This window comes from Scyliorhinus canicula, chromosome 6 (assembly GCF_902713615.1).
Source record: "Scyliorhinus canicula chromosome 6, sScyCan1.1, whole genome shotgun sequence".
Lineage (NCBI taxonomy): Eukaryota > Metazoa > Chordata > Chondrichthyes > Carcharhiniformes > Scyliorhinidae > Scyliorhinus > Scyliorhinus canicula.
Genome location: NC_052151.1, coordinates 54,889,440 through 54,911,992, shown reverse-complemented (window position 1 = coordinate 54,911,992; position 22,553 = coordinate 54,889,440). Strand labels below are relative to the sequence as shown.

Sequence of the window (22,553 nt, the reverse complement as noted above, 5' to 3'; positions counted from 1 at the left end):
TTTTAAATCTGAGATGGATAGACTTTTGTGAAGCAAAGATATGAAGGGATATGGGCCAAAGGCAGGTATGAGGAGCTCGGCCACAGATCAGTTGAATGGTGGGATAGGCTCGAGGGGCTGAATGGCCTACTCCTGTTCCTACTTCCATGGATGAAGGGGCAAAATACACTAAATGTGAATTATATGGAAGAATTAATATTGCAGTTTGGTTTTCCAGACTGACGTCAAAGTGACAATGTGCCCCCAACCCCCCTGATTTAATGTTCTTGATAAATAAATAGACAAAAAACCTGTCAGGTGCTTCCAACCTCCAAAGCCTCCACAGTAGAAGCTTAAATTAATATTAAGGTTAACCTCAGAAAGAATATTTCAGGATAACATGCTGCAATTATTTTATCCGGAATATTTAATGAAAAAAATACTGGGCATTAATTTATATTTTAACTGAATCTTGAAAATAAAACACTTACTATGAAGCTAGCCTGATTGGACTGCTCATCTTCAACACATGTGTAAACGTGTTAAAATGTAACATTTCTTTGTCTAACATCAGCTTCACACACCTTCCATAATTTGCTGTGGCGCTGTGTTAAATACTTGGTAGATCAGCAGAAAAATATGTTCCAGGATTGAGCCTTTAAAACAGCTGAAGATTATGCAGATTACTTTCTTCGAGTGGCACAGTAGCACAGTGGTTAGCACTGTTTATTCACAGCGCCAGTGTCCCAGGTTCGATTCTCGGCTTGGGTCACTGTCTGTGCGGAGTCTGCACGTTCTCCGTGTGTCTGCGTGGGTTTCCTCCGGGTGCTCCAATTTCCTCCCACAAGTCCTGAAAGACGTGCTTGTTAGGTGAATTGGACATTCTGAACTCTCCCTCTGTGTACCCGAACAGGTGCCGTGGTGTGGCAACTGGGGGATTTTCACAGTAACTTCATTGCAGTGTTAATGTAAGCTAATGTAAGATTTGAAATTTTATTTTTTTTAAAGACAGTCCCTTAAAATTTAGCTTGATATACATTCTTCAGTGTCGTCCTCAGGGAGAAGACAGTTATAGATCCTCATCACAGTCATTTCCCATGTTTCAAATTGATTTTATATTTGGGTACATAGAACATTACAGCGCAGTACGGGCCGTTCGGCACTCGATGTTGCGCCGACCTGTGAAACCATCTGAAGCCTATCTGACCTACACGGTATTGGTATTCATTCAAGTAAATGCTATTGCTGTGAGGGAGCTAAACCCTTTGTCTGTGCCTGTATCTATGTATTTACATTTTGTATTTATGTTTGCTCTATTTTTTTTCATGAATGGAATGATCTGTCCAGACTGTACGCAGAACAATACTTTTTACTGTATGTCGGTACACGTGACAATAAACCCAAATCCAATAAACTCTGAAAGGTCAGCATCAATATTAGACAATAATCACGTACAGCGCAAATCTTCTTCCATTCTAATTCAACAATCAAACTCAGGCACTGTCAAAAGGCATTATCTGCTTTTGATATCTGAGGAAACAAATGTGGGAATTAGCAAAGTGTCTGCCTCAAGCCAAAGATCAATTTTAGATTACTTCACTTCCATGAATTACAAACGCAAATTTTACCACACATGCAACAAAGCTCTTGACCAATTTCCCAGGATACCAGCTTAAGATCATGTTCATTTATGAATAAATACTATAATCATTTATTCAGGGATAAATAATTTTATTGCCTTGAAAAAAAACAAAAGGGTACAGACTAAACTGATTTCTGCAGAAGCTCAATTAATAGGCACCATTTAAACAATAAGTTTATTAGGGCACATTTGTCTTCAGCATTTTGGAGCCAAGATTTTTTTTACACTAGGAACACCCATCAAATGTCAGGCATTGTCGCCCAGCTTTTGGATCCATTAACTTGAAAGGATGGACAATTGTGGATAGAACGTTGCAAATTTCCACAATGTACTCATGGCACACAAGGTTCAATGCCCTGACAACGAACATTAAGGTCAGTGGGCTTAATTATTCTGTGGGTGTTACTATGGGCTGAGTATACTTTGGGACCAGTAACCTCTCAAAACCAATGCACTCAAGTCCACTGCATTCAGAGTTTCAGCAGTTCTGTGCCAGACCAACAGTCTTCAGATGCAAAACAGAAGTAAAACAAGGTTGTATACTTGGGGAAATGTTTGCTGAATTATGGGGGAAGAGCAGCAAGAGTGGGACGAATTGGATAGCTCTTTCAAAGAGCTGGCACAAGCAAGATGGGCCAAATGGCATCTTCCTGTGTTTTGTGCTTCTATGTTAGAGGAAATAATTAGCATAATGATGAGTTTGAAAAATTCCACCATTGATTTTGGCCGAGGTTTACCCTATTGACCATTTTACTTCAGCCGTACATCGGCAGAAACCCTAAAGAAGAAACAACAGAACCAAACATAAAAATAGGAACTGAAAGGAAAGAGAGGGGGAAAAATGAAAAGAAAGCAAGACAAATTTGGTGCCCAGCCCCTTGCCAACATGTTTGTGGCAAAGTACTGAATCTGCAAGTTTGAGAATTACGATGATGTAGCATTGTCTAAAAAACAAGGAGGTAGGAACAAATCGGTCTACTTACTCCACAGTATGCGTCATTGTTGAATATCTGGGGTGGAAGTGGGTTTCCTTTGGCAGGCTGCTTCTCCTGCGGGATATTATGATACATCCACCTTCTCTGATCTTCCAACATTGTTATGTCAATCTCTTCAAATTCAATCTTGTTGGACTCTAAGAAACCCACTACCTCATGTTGTCGTTTTTTGATCTGCAATTAAATCAAACCTCAGTCAAGAGAATTCAATTGACCCCTTCTGACATTTTTCGTACATCGACAAAGTAGTTTTTGTTTTTATTCCAACAGCAATAATGAGCAACGTCAAAAGGAAGATTTCTATCAGAGTTTCACAGAAGCTTTAACTCATTTGTTTTTGATTATAAAATGGTGCCAATAACTCACTTGAGCCATGATGGAGAGTTGGTTCGCTACAATGAACCATTCCCCTTTGTGGGATGGAAGGAAAACATGGGTGGGAATTTTAAAACACAATTTTGAACCACTCTTGTTTTGCTGCACGTTTCTTCATCAGCAACTCAATCAAGATTAACTGAAACCAAATTAATTTGGTCTGATTAAATCTAAGTATACTTCTTCAAATCTCGCACTACATCAGTGGAAGATCAAAGGAATCCCTGCAGAAACAGCTTTTCCACGATCTTCCAGCAAAGTTACAATGGGAAATCAAAAATGTCTACCCAATTGTGTTCACATGCCACTATTCCTCATCTCAAATTTGTTGAGTGTATAAAAATGGGGGAAAAAATATCTTAAATAGAAATATATCTCTACCTTGAATGACATTTGTTTAGCAACATTAATATGACTGTTATAATAATGGGCTCTTTAGATGTCTCAGTGATGAGATCTTGAGACATCTAAACATGAACCGTTTATTGTTAGTCTTCAACGATTTACAGATTCTCCAATTACTAGCATGCATGAAGCTGTTTCTCCATAGGTGACCAGAGTGTTATCTCTCGAAGTGTGTTGCAGCAAAGTTCGAGACCACATGACTTCCTCATCCGAGGTTTCTGCATATCTCAGAGGCCATGTGTAAATCCCTACCAATGCCTTTACCCAGATACAACACTGGACGTTAAAGATCTCGGCACACAAGCACACATGGGAGCATTGACCTGAGACACAGATATGCTTTGAGCTGTCTTCCATTACCCGTAAGCTCAACAACTCCACCACTACCGGAGGAAGCTGTAATGACTCTAAACTTCTTAGAAATGCTGAAGCCGTGGGTTTGTTTTCTCGCCTGATCCAGCACCCTGTGCAATTTTGGGAAAATTCCACCCTCTTTTTTTGAGCCTGATGGTTGCTTCTCCGCCATTCCTTTCTTATGCACTGAAATAAGAACATAAGAACTAGGAGCAGGAGTAGGCCATCTGGCCCCACCATCTTCGGCGCCATTTTGTACGGCGCCTCAGGTCCCCTGCTCATCGGGGATTTCGTCTGGCCGCTCATCACCTGCCACCGCCGCCGACTAGCCCGGGGCCGACCAACACCAGCCACAGCTCGCCTCCATCATGATCGACCAGTCCCGGCCGCACAACCTCGCAACCGCGACGATGACGGTGAAAATCGATGGGCACAAGACTTCCTGCCTTCTTGACTCCGGGAGCACGGAAAGCTTCATCCGCCCCTCTACGGTAAGGCGCTGCTCCCTTGCGGTACACCCCGTTACCCAGAAAATCTCCCTGGCCTCCGGATCCAATTCTGTGGAAATCCGGGGGTACTGCATCGCCAACCATCATCCAGGGCGTAGAACATAAGAACATAAGAACTAGGAGCAGGAGTAGGCCATCTGGCCCCTCGAGCCTGCTCCGCCATTCAATGAGATCATGGCTGATCTTTTGTGGATTCAGCTCCACTTTCCGGCCCGAACACCATAACCCTTAATCCCTTTATTCTTCAAAAAACTATCTATCTTTACCTTAAAAACATTTAATGAAGGAGCCTCAACTGCTTCACTGGGCAAGGAATTCCATAGTTTCACAACCCTTTGGGTGAAGAAGTTCCTCCTAAACTTAGTCCTAAATCTACTTCCCCTTATTTTGAGGTTATGTCCCCTAGTTCTGCTTTCATCCGCCAGTGGAAACAACCTGCCCACATCTATCCTATCTATTCCCTTCATAATTTTAAATGTTTCTATAAGATCCCCCCTCATCCTTCTAAATTCCAATGAGTACAGTCCCAGTCTACTCAACCTCTCCTCATAATCCAACCCCTTCAGCTCTGGGATTAACCTAGTGAATCTCCTCTGCACACCCTCCAGTGCCAGTACGTCCTTTCTCAAGTAAGGAGAACAAAACTGAACACAATACTCCAGGTGTGGCCGCACTAACACCTTATACAATTGCAACATAACCTCCTTAGTCTTAAACTCCATCCCTCTAGCAATGAAAGACAAAATTCCATTTGCCTTCTTAATCACCTGTTGCACCTGTAAACCAACTTTCTGTGACTCATGCACTAGCGCACCCAGGTCTCTCTGCACAGCGGCATGCTTTAATATTTTATCGTTTAAATAATAATCCCGTTTGCTGTTATTCCTACCAAAATGGATAACTTCACATTTGTCAACATTGTATTCCATCTTTGGCTCGTGCATTTCATTCCACTACCATGTTCGGCAACTATCTTGTGGTTTACTTAAATACTGTCTCTATCACTTTGGATGTCTGCAGCTTTATTGGAAGGTGCCCATTCTCTGGGGTTTCTTGTTGCCCTGGGCGTTTTAAGACCGTAAGACATAGAAGATGAATTAGGCCATTTGGCCCATCGAGACTGCTCCACCATTCAATCATGGCTGATATGTTACTCATACCCATTTTCCTGACTTCACCCCATAACACCTGATCCCCTTATTAATCAAGAACCTATCTATCTCTGTCTGTAAAGACACTCAGGGCGTGATACTCCAGAAAGATCTCTAAGTGTTGTAAGAGGCCGGCAACATTATTCAACGTTACTTGGTCCACTTAATGAGGCTGAACGGGCTTCTTGCAGCAAACAAAGGCTCACCAGCTGATTCGCCGGCAACCCACTCACCAGCCCCCAGCTAACAAGGTCGATCAGTACTTAAGCTGCACTTGCTCAGCCAACCCCAGCCAGCTCGCAACAATGGTACCCAGGAGTCCGGCCCCAAGATTTGGGGACGCTGACCTGGCGAGGCTGCTAGATGCTGTGGAGGCCAGGATGGATGCTCTGTTCTTCCGAGGGTCCGGGAGGGTCAGGGCAGCCAGTGCTGCCTGGGACGAGGTGGCAGCGGCTGTGAGTGCCGGAGTGTGACCGGGAGGACTGGTCTCCAATGCAGGAAAAAGGTCAACGACCTACACAAGGTAGCTCGTGTGTGTAGACACCAATGCCCACTCCCCCCGCCTCCGAGACCTTTCCACACTCGCGGGAGCATCCACCCACCTACGCGGACACTGGCGATCACCACATGCTCAGCTGCACTCTGCTCATCAGCACACTTACCCTTTGGCCGTGAGAAGATCCACAGTGGTGAAGTCCTGCTCTTAAAGTGTTTAATTATTGCAGATGCCTCTATGGTACTGACAATTGTAGCCATCTCAGATGGCCACCTGCAAAGGACCATGGGAATTATGGCCAACCCAGGACTCAGACAGGTACAGAGCTTGTGTGTATTTGAAGCGCAGGTAGCTAGACCTGACTGAAACCCCCGCTCGTTTGCCTTTTAGTGGCACGTTCCCCAGAACAATAGGACTCCAATCAAGAAGCCAGTAGAGCCACAGACTGATCCCTTTACTCAGAGAGCCCAACTGCCAAGGTCAATGACCACTAAAGACCTGCCCAGCCACCAAGACATCCGCCCCTTTATTGGCCGAAATCAAAGGCAGTGATCAGAGCCCTGTTGAACTATTGGGTCCAAGATTAAGGACCGCCCCAAAGAGTGTGAAATCCCAGAGGGACAAAAGGGGACACAGCCATGTGTTCAGTCTCTTTTGGACCCGGCCTGTGCCAGCCTCCTTTGAGTCCGGCCTGTGCCAGCCCAACTGCAGCATAACGGCCAGACAGCCAAGTTCAGGACCAACAATCGCTGACAGATGAGCCCAGCAGAGACAGAGCCACTTCTTCAAACCAGCCAGGTGAGATCATGATAAAGGCCTTATCAATCTGCACAGCGCCGGTCACCCTGAAGTTAAGTATAGGTTATTGTAGCTGATAGGTGCAGTTTAACTTGTAGTATATTGTGCTTGCATGTCGAAGTAACCCTTATGTGTAAATAAACCATTTTTGTACTTGAACTGACTAACTGGTTGTGTGTCCATTTGACCGATATATGGGAAAGCCTTATAGTTCAGTAAGAGAAATAGAAACACCCACAGTATTGGCGATGCTGTTGGGACATAACATCATATCATAAAAAGAGACTCAGTATCATATTGGCGACTCTAAAGTGCGTAATTGGTAACGCTAGTGGGATAGTATTCCGATTGGCAACACAATCCTAGAGTTCAGACACACTGTTCTAGAAATGTTTGGTAGGGCAGACAGACTGCAGCTGTGGTTGACCCTGTTATGTGTATCCACAATATTTAAAGATGGCGCAAAGTTACTCATCCCCCCAGGTTCAGGGGCAACCCCCAAACTGGAGTGCTTCAGCCCCCCTCGCCCCACAACGACCAAGTCCCTGAGGGAGGCGCTGGGGCAGCAGCTCTGGTGCCCTTGAGCTGCATGCCGGAAAATGGAAATGGCTGCTCACCTCCTCACTTCCCATCTATAGTCATAGTGCCAGCGTCACATTTTATAATAATACACTTATTGTCACAGGTAGGCTCCAATTAACACTGCAATGAAGTTGCTGTGAAAAGCCCCTAGTCACCACATTCCAGCACCTGTTCGAGTACACAGAAGGAGAATTTAGAATGTCCAATTCACCTATCATGTTGGGCGGAATTCTCTGAAAATGAGGCTATGTCCCCATGCCGGCGGGAAAACCGGCGCCAACGTCTCCGGTGTCAACCCCCCCCCCCAAGGTGAGGAATTTACCTTTCTAGAAGCTAGGTTGCCGCTGGAGTTGTCCCCGCTGCTCTAGCTACCGCCTAGTTCGCACATGTGCAGAACGGCCGGCGTGATCTCACGCATGCGCAGACTGGACAGCGTATTTCCGTGCATGCAACGGGGTTCTCTTCTCCGCGCCAGCCCTTGGGTAATATGGCAGAGCCCTACAGGGGCCCGGCACTGAACGGCCACTCAACCCATCGGGGCCCGGAGAATCGCCAGGGGGGCTGCTGTCAATGGCCCCCTACCGGCGTGGCAGGAATACCGCCACTGCCCAAAAACCGGCGCCGGAGAATAGGGCAGCCGGGGTGGTGGGGTGGGATTTGCGCCTCCCCCGGGGATTCTCCGACCTGGTGGGAGGGTTCAGGGAATCCCTGCCCATAGGTGGGATTCTCCGACCCTCCGCCAGGTCGGTGAATCGCCAGGGGCCAGCGCCAATCCCACCCCCGCCATGTCCCGAAGTCTCCGGCACCAGAGATTCGGCGGGGGCGGGAATCGCGCCGCACCGGTCGGCACCCCCCCCTCCCCCCCGCCGATTCTCCGGCCCGCAATGGTCCGAAGTCCCGCCGCTCTTATGCCGGTCCCGCCGGCGGGAATCAAACCACCTACCTTACCAGCGGGACCAGGCGGCGCGGGCAGGCTCCGGGGTCCTGGGGGGAGCGCGGGGCGATCTGGCCCCGGGGGATGCCCCCACGGTGGCCTGGTCCGCGATCGGGGCCCACCGATCGGCGGGCCGGCCTGTGCCGTGGAGCACTCTTTTCCTTCCGCCTTCGCCATAGTCTTCACGATGGCGGAGGCGGAAGTGACCCCCTCCCCTGTGCATGCGCGGGGATGATGTCAGCAGCCGCTGACGCTCCGGCGCATGCGCAGACTTCCGCCGGCCGGCGAAGTCTCTTCGGCCCCAGCTGGCATGGCGCCAAAAGCCGTTCCCGCCGGCCGGCCTTAATGTTAGGGGATGGCCCCTAAAGGTGCGGAGCCTTCCGCACCTTTGGGGTGGCCCGACGCCGGAGTGGTTCATGCCACTCCATCCTGCCCCGCCCCGCCGAGTAGGGGAGAATCCCGCCCGTCGTCTTTCGGGACTTGTCGGAGGAAACCGGAGCACCCGGAGGAAACACACGCAGTCACAGGAAGAACGTGCAGACTCCGCACAGTGACCCAAGCTGGGGATCGAACCTGGGACCCTGAAGCAACTGTGCTAACCACTGTGCTACCATTACTAAATAACACCTGGGTGACTTCCGGCTGGGGAGTCGAATAATTCCGGGAGCTGATTCATTTAACTTCAATCTCGTTAATGAGATTGAAATGAATGCAAATGAGGGTAAATGAAATTCTTGCCATTTTGGGACATGATCCAGAATTTGCTATCCGGAGCGGGTCGGGCGAAGCACAAAATGGTTCGTGCCCCGGCCCGAACCTCGATTTTGCCCTCTCACGACGATCCACTTCGGGCACTTTGTGGTCACGGAATCATGCCCCTAATACCAGTAATGACAGCATTAAACCATTCTTGATTGTCGTAAAAACCCATCTGGTCAACTAATGCTCTTTAGTGAAGGAAATCTGTTAACCTTACCCAGTCTGGCCTACAAGTGACTCGAGACCCACAGCAATGTGGTTGACTCTTTACCACCTTCTGAAATAGCCTAACAAGCCGCTCAGTTTAAGGGATGGGCAACAATGATGACCCTGCCAGCGATGCCCACATCCTATGAAAAAAATCGTACTTCATTTCACTACTTAATAAAGCATATAAGAACATAAGAACATAGGAACATAAGATCTAGGAGCAGGATTAGGCCATCTGGCCCCTCGAGCCTGCTCCGCCATTCAATGAGATCATGGCTGATCTTTTGTGGACTCAGCTCCACTTTTCGGCCCGAACACCATAACCCTTAATCCCTTTATTCTTCCAAAAATATATTCTTCAAATATATTCTTTAAATATATTGTCAGACACATAACCCCACCTCTACACCCATTACATTTAGTTTACTGGAAACATACACAATGCCTATTTTAAAAAAAAAATCACACTTGTTTAAATGTCAGTACATATTGCAGAGTTTCGAATAGTCCTTTAGCTATTCTCTCAATGCAGCTGTGAAGCCAAATACTTTTGCACCTTATCTACTGGTGCAGGGAAGCAGATCCCACTAAACATCAACAACACTGGAATAAAAGCTAAATGGTTGGATTTTACAAGTCAGCTATATTTTTCTTAATCTTTATTTGCATTTGCCTTCATTTTGCACTTATCTTGAATGAAACAACCTATTGACCTTTGCTCCAACTGACATTTAGTTCTGAATAATACATGAAGGCTTTCAATTTAAAAACATACATCAAAGTGACTAGTATTCAGAATGAAAGATTATCATGATAAGGCTACACCAGAGAAAGGAGATGCACAGCGAGAAATCAAGACAATATTTCGGAATGGCAATCAATAAGCAATAAAATATAATGCAATTCCTGCAGTCATATGGCAGCATAGTGGTCACATTACTGGACTATTAATACAGACCTTGAGTCCACATCCTACCTCGTCGATATCCAATCCAGACCCACTGCAACGTTTGACTCCTAATTGCTCTTTGAAATGGCCGGGTTAGCCGCTCAGTAGTATTCAAGAAGGTGGTTCACCACCACCTTCTCGAAGGCAATTAGGAATGTGTAATAAATGCTGGCCTTGACAGCGATAACCACAACCCATGAATAAATAAAAATGAACTGAATGACATGTAGTGTTGTAGCTGAAATGTACTATGGCTACTCCTGGGGGGGGGTGGGGGGGGGAAAGTAATCTTCAGGCTGGCAGGGTTGCTTCTTAGGATTCATCGTTATATGACACAGCTGTTGTACAAATGACTTGTTTTTATTGTACAGAGGGTAAAATGATTGATATGGGCGATTAAAGAATTAAATCTAAAAACACAGCTGACTGGCTCAACTATTTACGATCTATATTAATGACCTGGATGAAGGGCCCAACTGTATTGTGACAAAAGTTGCAGATGGTACAAAGATAGGTAGGAAAGCAAATTACGAGCGAGACACAAAGAGCCTGTGAAGGAATATAGTTTGGCTAAATCAATGGGCAAAAATTTGGCCGATGGAGTATAATGTGAATATGAGGTTGTCTGCTCTGGCAGGGAGAACAGAAAAGCAGACTTAATGTACTTAAATTGAGGAATGCAGAACGCTGTGGTACCAAAGGATCGGGGTGCCCTTGTGCATGAATCACCACAAGTCAGCATACAGGTACAGCAAGTAATTAGAAAGGCAAATGGCCTTTACTACAAGAGGAATGGAATACAAAAGTAGGACAGTCTTGCTATAACCGTACAGGGCATTGCTACAACTGTTGAGGAGGCCACATCTGGAGCGCTATGCATAGTTTTAACCCCCTTACTTAAGGGAAAACATATTTACATAGGAAGCTACAGAAAAGGCTCACTGAGTTGATTCCTGTCTTATGAGGAAAGGTTGAGCAGCTTGAACCTATAATCTTCAGAATTTAGAAGAATGAGAGGTGATCTTATTGAAGCATAAAATTCTGAGGGGCATGACAGGTTAGATGTTTCCTCACGATGGAGAATCTACAACTAGAGGGCACAGTTTAAAGATGAGAAATCATGGGCCTGTATCAGATAATAACACTATAGAAGAATTGTAGGGACAGGAGAAGGTAGTGGATGGAAAGTATTCCGCCTGGAGGTCAGTGACTAGTGGTGTCCCGCAGGGATCTGTTCTGGGACATCTGCTCTTTTGTGTTTTTTATAAATGATTTGGATGAGGAAGTGGAAGGGTGCGTTAGTAAGTTTGCCGATGATACAAAGGTTGGTGGAGTTGTAGAGGGCTGTTGCAGGTTACAACAGGACATTGACAGGATGCAGAGCTGGGCTGGGAAGTAGCAGATGGAGTTCAACCTAGATAAATGTCAAGTGATTCATTTTGGAAGGTCAAATTTGAATGTTAAATGCAGGGTTAAAGGCAGGATTCTTGGAATTGTGGAGGAACAGAGGGATCTTGGGATCCACGTACATAGATCCCTCAAAGTTGCCACCCAGGTTGATAGGGTTGTTATTAAGGCATATGGTGTGTTGGCTTTCATTAACAGGGGGATTGAGTTCAAGAGGCGCAAGATTTTGCTGCAGCTTTATAAAACCCTGGTTAGATCACACTTGGAATATTGTGTCCAGTTTGGTCGCCTCATTGTAGGAGGATGTGGATGCTTTTGAAGGTTGCAGAGGAGATTTACCACGATGCTGCCTGGACTGGGGGGCATGTCTTATGAAGAAACGCTGAGGGAGCTAGGGCTTTTCTCACTGGAGCGAAGAAGGCAGAGAGGTGACTTGATAGAGGTGTACAAGGTGATGAGAGGCATGGATAGAGTGGATAGCCAGAGACTTTTCCCCATGGTGCAAATGGCTGTCACAAGGGGACATAGTTTTAAGGTGATTGGAGGAAGGTATAGGGGAGATGTCAGAGGTAGGTTCTTTACACAGAGAGTGGTGGGTACGTGGAATGCACTGCCAGTGGAGGTGGTGGAGTCAGAGTCATTAGGGACATTTAAGCGACTTTCAGACAAGCACATGGACAGCAGTAAATTGAAGGGGTGTAGGTTAGGTTGATCTTAGATTAGGATAAATGGTCGGTACAACATCGTGGGACAAAGGGCGTGTGCTGTTCTGTGCTGTTCTATGTTAAAAGGACTCGCCTTAAGAATTTGTACCTAAATGCGCAGAGCATTCAAAATAAAATGGATGAATTAGTTGCGCAGATAGATGTACACGGGTATGATATATTTGGGATATTGGAGATGTGGCTCCAAGGTGACCAAGGATGGGAAGTAAACATTGAGGGCTATTCCGATTTTTGGAAGGACAGACAGAAAGGAAACAGTGGTGGTATAGCATTGTTGATTAAAGAAGATATTGGTACAATATTGAGGAAAGATATTAGTACAGACGATGTAGAATCTGTCTGGGTCGAGTTAAGAAACATTAAGGGGGAAAAAAACATTTGCAGGGGTACTTTACAAACCACCAAACTGCAGTGGTAATGTTGGGAATAGCATTAGACAGGAAATCAAAGATGCATGTGATAAAGGAACATCTGTGATTATGGGTGAATTCAATCTGCATATAGATTAGAGGAGGAATTTCTGGAGTGTATACAAGATGGTTCCCTGGACCAGTATGTTGAGAAACCAACAAAGGAAACAGGCCATCTTGGACTGGGTGGTGTGCAATGGTAAAGGACTAGTTGGCAATCTAGTTGTGAGAGAACCCTTGGGGATGAGTGACCATATTCTGGTAGAATTCTTTATCAAGGTGAATAGTGAGGTAGCTGACAATGAGACCAAGGTCCTGAACCTCAATAAAGGTAACTATGATGGTATGAGGCATGAGCTGGCAATGACTGACTGGGAAACATTACTGAAAGGAAGGACAGCGGACAAGCAATGGCAGGCATTCAAGGACGAATAGGTGAACTCCAAAGGTTGTTTATTCCTATTTGGTGCAAGACTAGAAAGGGAACTGTGGCCAAACCATGGCTTACAAGGGAAATTAGAGATAGTATTACATTCAAAGAAGAGACATACAAATTAGCAAGAAAAAGCAATAGACCTGAGGATTGGGAACAGTTTAAAATTCAGCAAAGGCCGATCAAGGGTTTGGTTAAGAAGGGGAACGTACAATATGAAAGTAAACTAAAGGGGGAACATAAAAACTGACTGTAAAAGTTTCTCTAGGTATGTAAAGAGAAAAGATTAATAAAAACTAATGTAGGCCCCTTACAGTCAAAAACGGTGGAATTCATAACAGGGAACAAAAAATGGCTGAGGAACTGAATTCGTACTTTGCTTCTGTCTTCACAAAGGAAGACCTGAATAATGTACCAGAAGTTCCGAGACATGTTTTAGTGAGGAGTTGAAGGAAATTAGTATTAGAAAGGAATCCTTGTTCAAGATTCTCTTAAGGTTAACGTGCAGGTTCAGTCAGCAGTTAGGAATTCAAAAGCAATGTTAGCATTCATGTTGAGAGGGCTAGAATACGAGAGCAAGGATGTACTTCTGAGGCTGTCTAAGGCACTGGTCAGACCCTATTTGGAGTATTGTGAGCAGTTTTGGGCCCCGTATCTAAGGAAGGATGTGCTGGCCTTGGAAAGGGTCCAGAGGAGGTTCACAAGAATGATCCCTGGAATGAAGAGCTTGTCGTATGAGAAATGGTTGAGAACTGTGGGTCTGTACTCGTTGGAGTTTGGAAGGATGAGGGGGGATCTTATTGAAACTTACAGGATACTGCAAGGCCTGGATAGAGTGGATATAGAGAGGATGTTTCCACTTGTAGGAAAAACTAGAACCAGAGGGCACAATCTCAGACTAAAGGGGTGATCCTTTAAAACAGAGATGAGGAGGAATTTCTTCAGCCAGAGGGTGGTGAATCTGTGGAACACTTTGCTGCAGAAGGCTGTGGAGGCCAAATCACTGAGTGTCTTTAAGACAGAAATAGATTGGTTCTTGATTAATAAGGGGATCAGGGGTTATGGGAAGAAGGCTGGAGAATGGGGTTGAGAAATTATCCGCCATGCTTGACTGGTGGAGCAGACTCGATGGGCTATGTGGCCTAATTCTGCTCCTATGCCTTATGGTCTTATTGGGATTGAAGGCAGACAAATCTCCAGGGCCTGATAATCTTCATTCCAGAGTACTTAAGGAAGTGACCCTTGAAATAGTAGATCCATTGGTGATCATTTTCCAAAATTCTTTGGACTCTGGAATGGTTCCTACAGATTGAAGGGTAGTGAATGTAACCCCGCTATTCAAAAAGGGAGGTAGAGAGAAAACAGGGAATTAGAGACCATTGACAAATCTACTGGAATTCTTTGAAGATGTACCTAATCGAGTTGACCAAGGAGAAGCTGTGGATGTGGTTTATTCAGACTTTCAGAAGGCTTTCGACGAGGTCTCACATAGCAGATTAATATGTAAAGTTAAAGCGCATGGGATTACAGGTAGTACGGCAGCACGCGATTAGCACAGTTGCTTCACAGCTCCAGCGTCCCAGGTTCAATTCCCCGCTGGGTCACTGTCTGTGAGGAGTCTGCACATTCTCCCTGTGTCTGCGTGGGTTTCCTCCCGGTGCTCTGGTTTCCTCCCACAGTCCAACGATGTGCAGATTAGGTGGATTGGCTATGCTAAATTGCCCTTAGTGTCCAAAAAAAGTTAGGTGGGGTTACGGGGATAGGGTGGAGGTATGGGCTTGGGTAGGGTGCTCTTTCCGGGGGCCGGTGCAGACTCGATGGGCCGAATTGCCTCCTTCTGCACTGTGAATTGTATGATTCTTGAGATGGATAGAAAGCTGGTTAGCAGACACGAAGCAGAAAGTTGGAATAAATGTGCCTTTTTCTGATTGGCAGGCAATGACTAGTGGGGTACCGGAGGGATCGATGCGAGGGCCCTAACTGTTCACATTATATATTAATGATTTGGATGAGGGAACTAAATGTATTATCTCCAAATTTGCAGATGATTCAAAGTTGGGTGGGAGGGTGAGCTGTGAGGAGGATGCAGGGATGCTTCAGCAGGATTTGGACAGGCTGAGTGAGTGGGCACACACATAACAGATGCAGTATAACGCGGATAAATGTGAGGTTATGCACTTCGGTCGTAAAAATAAGATGACAGATTATTATTTGAATGGCTGTAAATTGCGAGAGGTGGATACTCAGCGAGACCTTGGTGTCCTCGGCATCAGTCTCTGAAAGTAAGCGCGCAGGTACGGCAGGCAGTAATGATGGCAAATGTTATGTTGGCCTTCATAGCGAGAGGATTTGAGTATAGGAATAAGAATGTTTTATTGCAATTGTATAGGGCATTGGTGAGGCCACACCTGGAGTATTGTGTGTAGTTTGGTGTCCTTATCTGAGGAAGGATGTTCTATGGAGGAGTGCAGCAAAGGTTTGCCTTCCTGGGATGGTGGGACTGTCATATGAGGAGAGACTTAAATCGGTTAGGATTATATTCATTGGAGTTTACAAGAGTGAGAGGGGATCTCATAGAAACTTACAAAATTCTAACAGGATTAAACAGGGTAGATTCAGAAAGAATGTTCCCGATGGTGAGGGAGTCCAGAACTAGGGGTCATAGCTTGAGGATAAGGGGTAAACATTCAGGACTAAGGTGAGGAGAAATGTCTTCACCCAGCGAGCAGTGAATCCGTGGAATTCACTACCACAGAATATAGTTGAGGTCAAAATGTTGTGTAATTTCAAGAAGAAATTAGATATAGCTCTTGGTGCTAAAGGGATCAAGGGATATGGGGGATGGCGGGATCAGGGTATTGAGCTTGATGATCAGCCATGATTATAATGAATGGCAGAGCAGGCTCGAAGGGCTGAATGGCCTCCTCCTGCTTCTATTTTCTATGTTTCTATGGATGAGGACGAATTTCTTCTCTCAAAGGGTGATTCCCTTCCACAAGGGGGAGTGGGCTCTGGGTCATCCTTAGCCGAATTAGATAGACTTTTGATTGATAAGGCGATCAAGGGTTGTGGGAGCAGGCAAGAAAGTGCTGTTAAGGCCACACTCAGATCAGTCATGGTCTTAGTGAATGGTGGGGGAACAGGGCCAAATGGGTCGAATGGCCTATTCCTGCTCCTATTTCTTACGATCTAATGATAAATTAACAGCCAAGGCTACTAAGGGTACCAGCAGATAGACTTGCATTTGCATGTCACTTTTCATGATCCCAAGATATCCAAAAGTGCTTCACAGCCAACGAAGAACTCTGGAAGTATAGTCCCCTCTCTAATGTTGAGAAACATGGAACCCAATTACCATGCAACAAGATCCTATAATCAACAATGAAATTAATGACTAATTCAATTGTTTTAGTAATGTTGTTGAGAGATAAATCTTGGCCAGGACACAAGCTCGTCTTTGATACCTTGTGTTCATCAGAAAGGACAGACAGCTTAGTGACCCTGAACTAGAAATCTCAATGACGAGGTTTTCCCCTTTCCCAATGGCAGATTAGATTTTACACCGAGTCAATGGACTGTTTGATGTGCAACAGCAGCAACGTCAGCAAGCTGTGTAAAGCAGCCAGTCACAATGAAATATTCATGTACACACCAGCCAGTAAACACCTAACATCCTTCACTTTTAATTTTTCAGGTGGCAAAAAAAAATTATTGGATTAGGAGAAATACTAAAATAAGGATAAGCTATTTCTCTTTTAAATGTGAGATTTATAATGTTGAAAAATGTCACATCCCACATTTATAAATCAGAGTGTTCAGTAGTAATTATGGAGTTAGTGTGTTGTGAAAAAACCGGTTCCGCCTCATTTAGCAAGGTGAAAGCTTTTCTAAGTGTTTTTACAATGGGCCTAACAATCTGGATATTCACTTCATTCTGTACTCTACAGTAATGCCGAAGCTTTGCTGCCATTAACACCACAAAATCTGACTGATAATCCCAAAACAGACAGCACTTTTCCAGGACCACATTCCATTGCGGGGATGGACATTTCAACCTGCCGCCACAATCCCCTGATGGAGTGGGACCTGTTTCATTTAGCAGACATGATTCATGGCTTCTTAGGGGAGTTGTGAACTTCAGGAAAAGCCGAGAAAAGCCAAAAGAAATCAACCATTCAACCGTGTCTTTGCATTACATTTCTCCTCTTACCTTCTCATAAAACTGTCAGACAATCCTAGTCATTCACTGTATCAATGTCAGAAGTTTTTATCACTTCACACTGAAGCATGTTGATGTAGTTGCTGGATGGTGGCATTATGATACGGTTAAAGCAGAAGATTTTCCAGGTAGCCTTATTATGAATGCTTGGCTGAGATCCACGAATGGATCATCCACTTAGCTCTCAGCAAGGGCCAGTTTACACGACTGCAGAACAGCTTAGTTTGAATGACACATTTATCATCTTGTAATAACCAGGTATTCCTTTGAAGAGTTTGAAAAAACATTTTTTTACACAAGATTCGGAGGTGTGAAGCGGAAAAAGGTTTTTTGTCACTGATGCTATGATTGATTGGCACTTACTCTGAAGTAATTAGCTGCACAGTTTTATTCGCTGTCAGTTCTCAACCTGTCCTTGCTTATTGTATCACTTTCATTGGCATTGAAAAGACTTGCCAGTATTGCCAATGGCTCATTGGCTCTGTACATAGTGGATACTAGGAGAGTGGATATGGAGGATAAATGAGATATGAGGTAGAACTGAGGAGGAATGGGAGGAATGGGGCCATATGGAAAGGCAGGGGAATAATTGGGGCATGGGAAATATGAGGGGGTGTGGAGGAAGTTTGGGGGGAAAATGGGGGGGGGGGTTGGAAATGGTGGGAGAGGGCCTGAACTTCATGACTAGAACTGAGCTGAAATCCCAGTAAATGGAAGCAGTCCTTCCAATCAGTGGCCTGGCCATCCACCCATCTCCATTGCCAGTTCAGGTCTATCTCTAGGGCAGCACAGTGGCACAGTGGTTAGCATTGCTGCCTCACGGCACCAAGGTCCCAAGTTCAATCCGTGTGGAGTTTGCACATTCTCCCCGAGTTTGCGTGGGTTTCGCCCCCGCATTCAAAAGATGTGCAGGGTAGGTGGATTGTCCACGCTAAATTGCCCCTTAATTGGAAAAAATGAATTGGGTGTTCTAAATTTATTAAAATAAAAGAAAGAAGGTTTGCCTCTGGAGGCCCAACGCCATCCCACTTCAGCTTCGGCAGAATGAAAATATTGTGGACTGGGAAATTGAGGAGCCTGATGAAACACTCTCACTTGCCTGGAGGGATGCAGCACCAACAAAACTCGCACCATCTACAAGACATACACCATAGAACTCGCGAAGGTGGACTTCCGGTGACGGCGGGCGGGAGGCGGCCGCGCAACGGAGGGCTCCCGTTCAGGAACGGCATTTTCGGGGCTTTAAGCCCGGTCCCAGGGTCCACGGAGGCGGTAAAGGCACGGAGAGGAGGCACAGCAGAAGAAGATGTCAAGGGTCGGTAAGAAAACGGCTGTTAAAAAAGCAGCTGAGGGCCTGTCGGGGAGTGGAGAGGTCACCACGGGGTCACCAGGGAAAAAGGAGGCTGGAGCACCAGGGGAGGCCGCATTGCTTAAGGCTGAAGAAATAACCAAGGTGATGGCTGCAGAATTCTAAAGGCAGTTTACAAAACACTTGGAGACAATGAGGAAGGAGATGAGGGAGGTTTTCAGTGTGCTGGTGGAGGAGGCGATTTCCCCAGTGACGACGGCGGTGGCGAGCGCAGTGGCAGAGGTGCGGGAGCAAGGGGAGGCGCTGAAGGTAGTGGAGGAGACGGTGGCGCAGCACGTTGATCAACTTACCTCGATGGGGAAGGAGATGCGGAAGGTGATGGAGGTGAACAAGGATCTGTGAGGAAAATTGGAAGACCTGGAAAACAGGTCCAGGCGACAGAATTTGAGGATTGTGGGGCTGCCCGAAGGAGTTGAAGGGCCGAGGCCAACGGAGTATTTTGCCGCTATGCTGGCGAAACTATTGGGGCAGGGGGAGGATCCCTCCCGATATGAACTGGATCGGGCTCATCGGTCGGGGAGCCCTGTACCAAAGGCGGGTGAGCCGCCAAGTGACATTGTGCTTCCGCAGGTACAGTGTAAAGGAGAAGGGCCTGTGCTGGGCCAAGCAGAAGTGGGAGGTGCAGTGGGCTGGAGCTGGTATACGTGTATACCAGGACTTTACGGTGGAGCTGGCGAGGAGGCGGGCTGCTTTCAACCGGGTGAAGAGGACACTGTACATCAGCAAGGTGCAGTGCGGCATTGTAAATCCAACGAAGCTGAGGGTGACTTATAAACTGAAGGACTTTTATTTTGGAACGGCGGAAGCAGCGGAGGAGTTTGTGAAGGCAGAAGGACTGTGGCAGAACTGAGAAATTGAGAAATGGCCATGAGTCGATGTAACCTCAGGACTGTATTTTCTTCTTTTTTGTTTCTTCTTTTTTGTTTTACTGCGTGTGGGTGTGTGGGCTAAAGGAGCCAATGTTGTACATATTTGGACAAGGGAAGTGATGGGACTTGCACTAGAAGTGAGGGCTCTTTGGGGTGTAGGTGAATACGTTAGGTGTGTGTGTGCTAAAAGAGGATTTCTGGGTTTTCCTAGGGCCGGGCAAGGGGGAAAGGGACCCGGGCGGGGCCGCTGCGCTGGCCGGTTTAAGCCGGCCAGTGAACGGGAGTGAGGTGGGGGGAGGGGCTGCGGCAATCGGAGCCTGGCAGAACAGGGTCCGAGTGGTCTAGCCGGGGTGGAAAGTTGGGGGGAAGGAACCGAGGTTGGGGGGAGGAGTTTTACAAGAGGCGGGAGGAGTTGGAGGGAACGGGAAGGAGGGGGGGTTTACAACTCTTGGGTATCACATACGGTACTCTTTCAGAGGTTGGACGGCGTTGAGTGTGTGTGTGTGGAGGGGGGGGGGGGGGGGGGGGGAGTGGACTCTAGGGTGACCATGGGCGGTCCCGGACTCCTTTCTCTTTTTCTCCTTTGTTTTTTGTTTCCACCGTGGGAGGGTTTTTTTTCTTGGATGCATATATTGACAGGTGGGCCATTGTTTGGGGTGGTGGGCGGATGGGATCGTTGTTATTGTTAAGGCCATTGACTTTGTATTTGTTACCGTTTACTGTTTGTGGGTGGGGTGTGAATTTTGGAGGAAAATGTGGAAATAAAAACATTTAAAAAAAAGAACACGCCAAGGTTCCTTCAGCAGCTCCTCCTAAAATTACAACCTCCAGAAGAGTTATGGGAATGCCATCACCTCTATGTCACATAACATCTTGTGTTGGATGTACATTAACAATCCTTCATCGTAGCTGGGTCACAATCCTGGATCTCTTCTCTAGCTAATAGCACTGTAAGTGTGCCTTCATCCTGGGGTTGCAAAGGTTCAAAGCATTCACCATAAGAGAAGTCAAGGACTGCCAATTAATGTTCATGGTGCCAACATCTCCAAAACAAATTAAAAATCATTTGAAATTTGAAACAGAGAAATATACAAAGAAAGAATGCAGAACAGCGGATTAGCACTAGATTGTTTTTGCAAATGGCATTCTTTTGTATGGGAAAAATTCTATGGTTCTACTTGGTATTTGAGGTGCAAGTGGAGGAGGATTTAAGTAGATCGTTATGGAAAAAAATAGCCTAAGATTATTTGCAAGATGTACACAACAGAAGGTTAAATCATCAAACAAAATAATCAATACAGTTCTTAACTTTCACCCATACAATCAACGTAATGCATGCTTCAGAATCTTAATGAATTAATACATGTTGCTATTTTCACTGCAGCTACTTGGAATCAAGTGAATGGATGATCAAATGGACTGATCACATGGACTTCAGCGGTTCAAGAAGGCAGTTCACCACCACTTTCTCAGGGGCAATTGGTTGGGAAGGCTGCAGAGATGCACAGCATTCATGTAATTATGTAAGAACTAAAGTATGAGTTGATTCCAGAGGTCCAAAGGTGGAAATTAAAAATTTGAGAAAGAAAATGTGCCAGGCCGACGTAGAATTTGCCAGGGAAAGGGAAATGGCATTACATGGTTGATGATATGGAACAGAACTTTGGCAACCTTAGGAAGGTGGGGGAATTCAAAAATAGTGTCCCTTTGGGGTTAAGGTCTCACCTGGCAGACTGCAAAGTTCCTAAAATAAGGGCAGCCTTGGTAATTGCATGCGATTATCAATTAACTCATTAGATGATTAGTAACAGGCCCCACTGTGGAACCTTCCAGAAGAACTAGAATAAAAGTAAGGGCAATGATAAGAAGAGGACAGTCCCTACTGATAAGGGGTGGGGTGGAGAGAAGAAGAGAGGAGAAGTGAAGAGAAGAGAAGAGAAGAGAAGAGAAGAGAAGGTCAAGGTCAAGGTCAAGGTCAAGGTCCAGGTCCTTCACTAGTTAGTAGGAGGTGAAGGTTTGAAGGGCAGGTTCAAGGGGATCGCACAGAAAAGGGCACGTGAAGACCGAATGCTGGAAGATAAACCTAAGCCTGTCACATCTGTCCAGTCATGGCCTGTTCCCCCAGGTGTCTTGATCGGCAAAGTTCACAACAAACAGGGAGTCTTCCCCACATTTACTCAGAGGGTGAATTGGGTCATGGAAAGCTATAGAGATTTTTGCTTGAGGGTAACGTTTCCCATATTCATCTCACAAGGCAAGAAAATCAATTATTATCTTCAATGATACAGGATCAGCACAATTACTGATGTTGGAGGGAACATGAAGCTCTCTCCAAAAAATGGTTGCTGAATTAAAAGTTATTGATTTGAGTTATTGATGGAAATTGTATACCCATTCCTTTCTATAAGGTTAATTTAAAATGAGGTTCAGTTACTGACCGTGTTACTGTAGGTGGTGCTCCTACTTTACGTACAAGGATATATTAGGACTGATAAGCAACATCTTGATCAAAGGTTTAATGAGAACGTTAAAAAAGAGAGAATGAGAAAATTCCAGAAGGTAGAACCTGGGAAGCTGAAAGCATGGCTGCCAATGCTAAACCTTAAAATAGGAGATGCTCAAGAGGCTTTGAACTGGAGGAACACAGAGATCTTGGAGGGTTGTAGGTCTGAAGGAGATTTTAGTGATAGCATGGGGCAAGGCCATGGAGGGATTTGAAAACAAGGATGAGAATTTTTAATGTGGCCCGGCAGAGGAGTGATGAGTGAATGGGACATGTTTCAAGTTAGGACACGGGCAACAGAGTTCTGGATGGCTTCAAGTTTACGGAGGGTGGAAGTTGGGAGGCTCACCAGGAGAATATTGGAATAGTCAAGTCTAGGAGCAACAAAGGCATGACGAGGGTATCAGTCAGGGTGACCAACCATCTCTTATTTTACAGGCTTGTCCCGTAACCTGGGTTGAATGCACCCGGTTTTGCCTG

General features: G+C 45.7%; 1 protein-coding gene across 3 annotated transcripts in view; it reads right to left on the bottom strand.

Annotated features, from left to right (window-relative positions):
* Nucleotides 1-22,553, bottom strand: part of sh3bgrl2 (SH3 domain binding glutamate-rich protein like 2) — a 176,258-nt gene that overhangs the window by 94,031 nt on the left and 59,674 nt on the right. For all 3 annotated transcript variants that reach the window (XM_038799316.1, XM_038799313.1, XM_038799315.1), the window contains exon 2: nucleotides 2,605-2,790. In XM_038799316.1, the coding sequence (XP_038655244.1) occupies nucleotides 2,605-2,790 (186 nt within the window). The remainder of the gene's footprint in view (nucleotides 1-2,604; nucleotides 2,791-22,553) is intronic.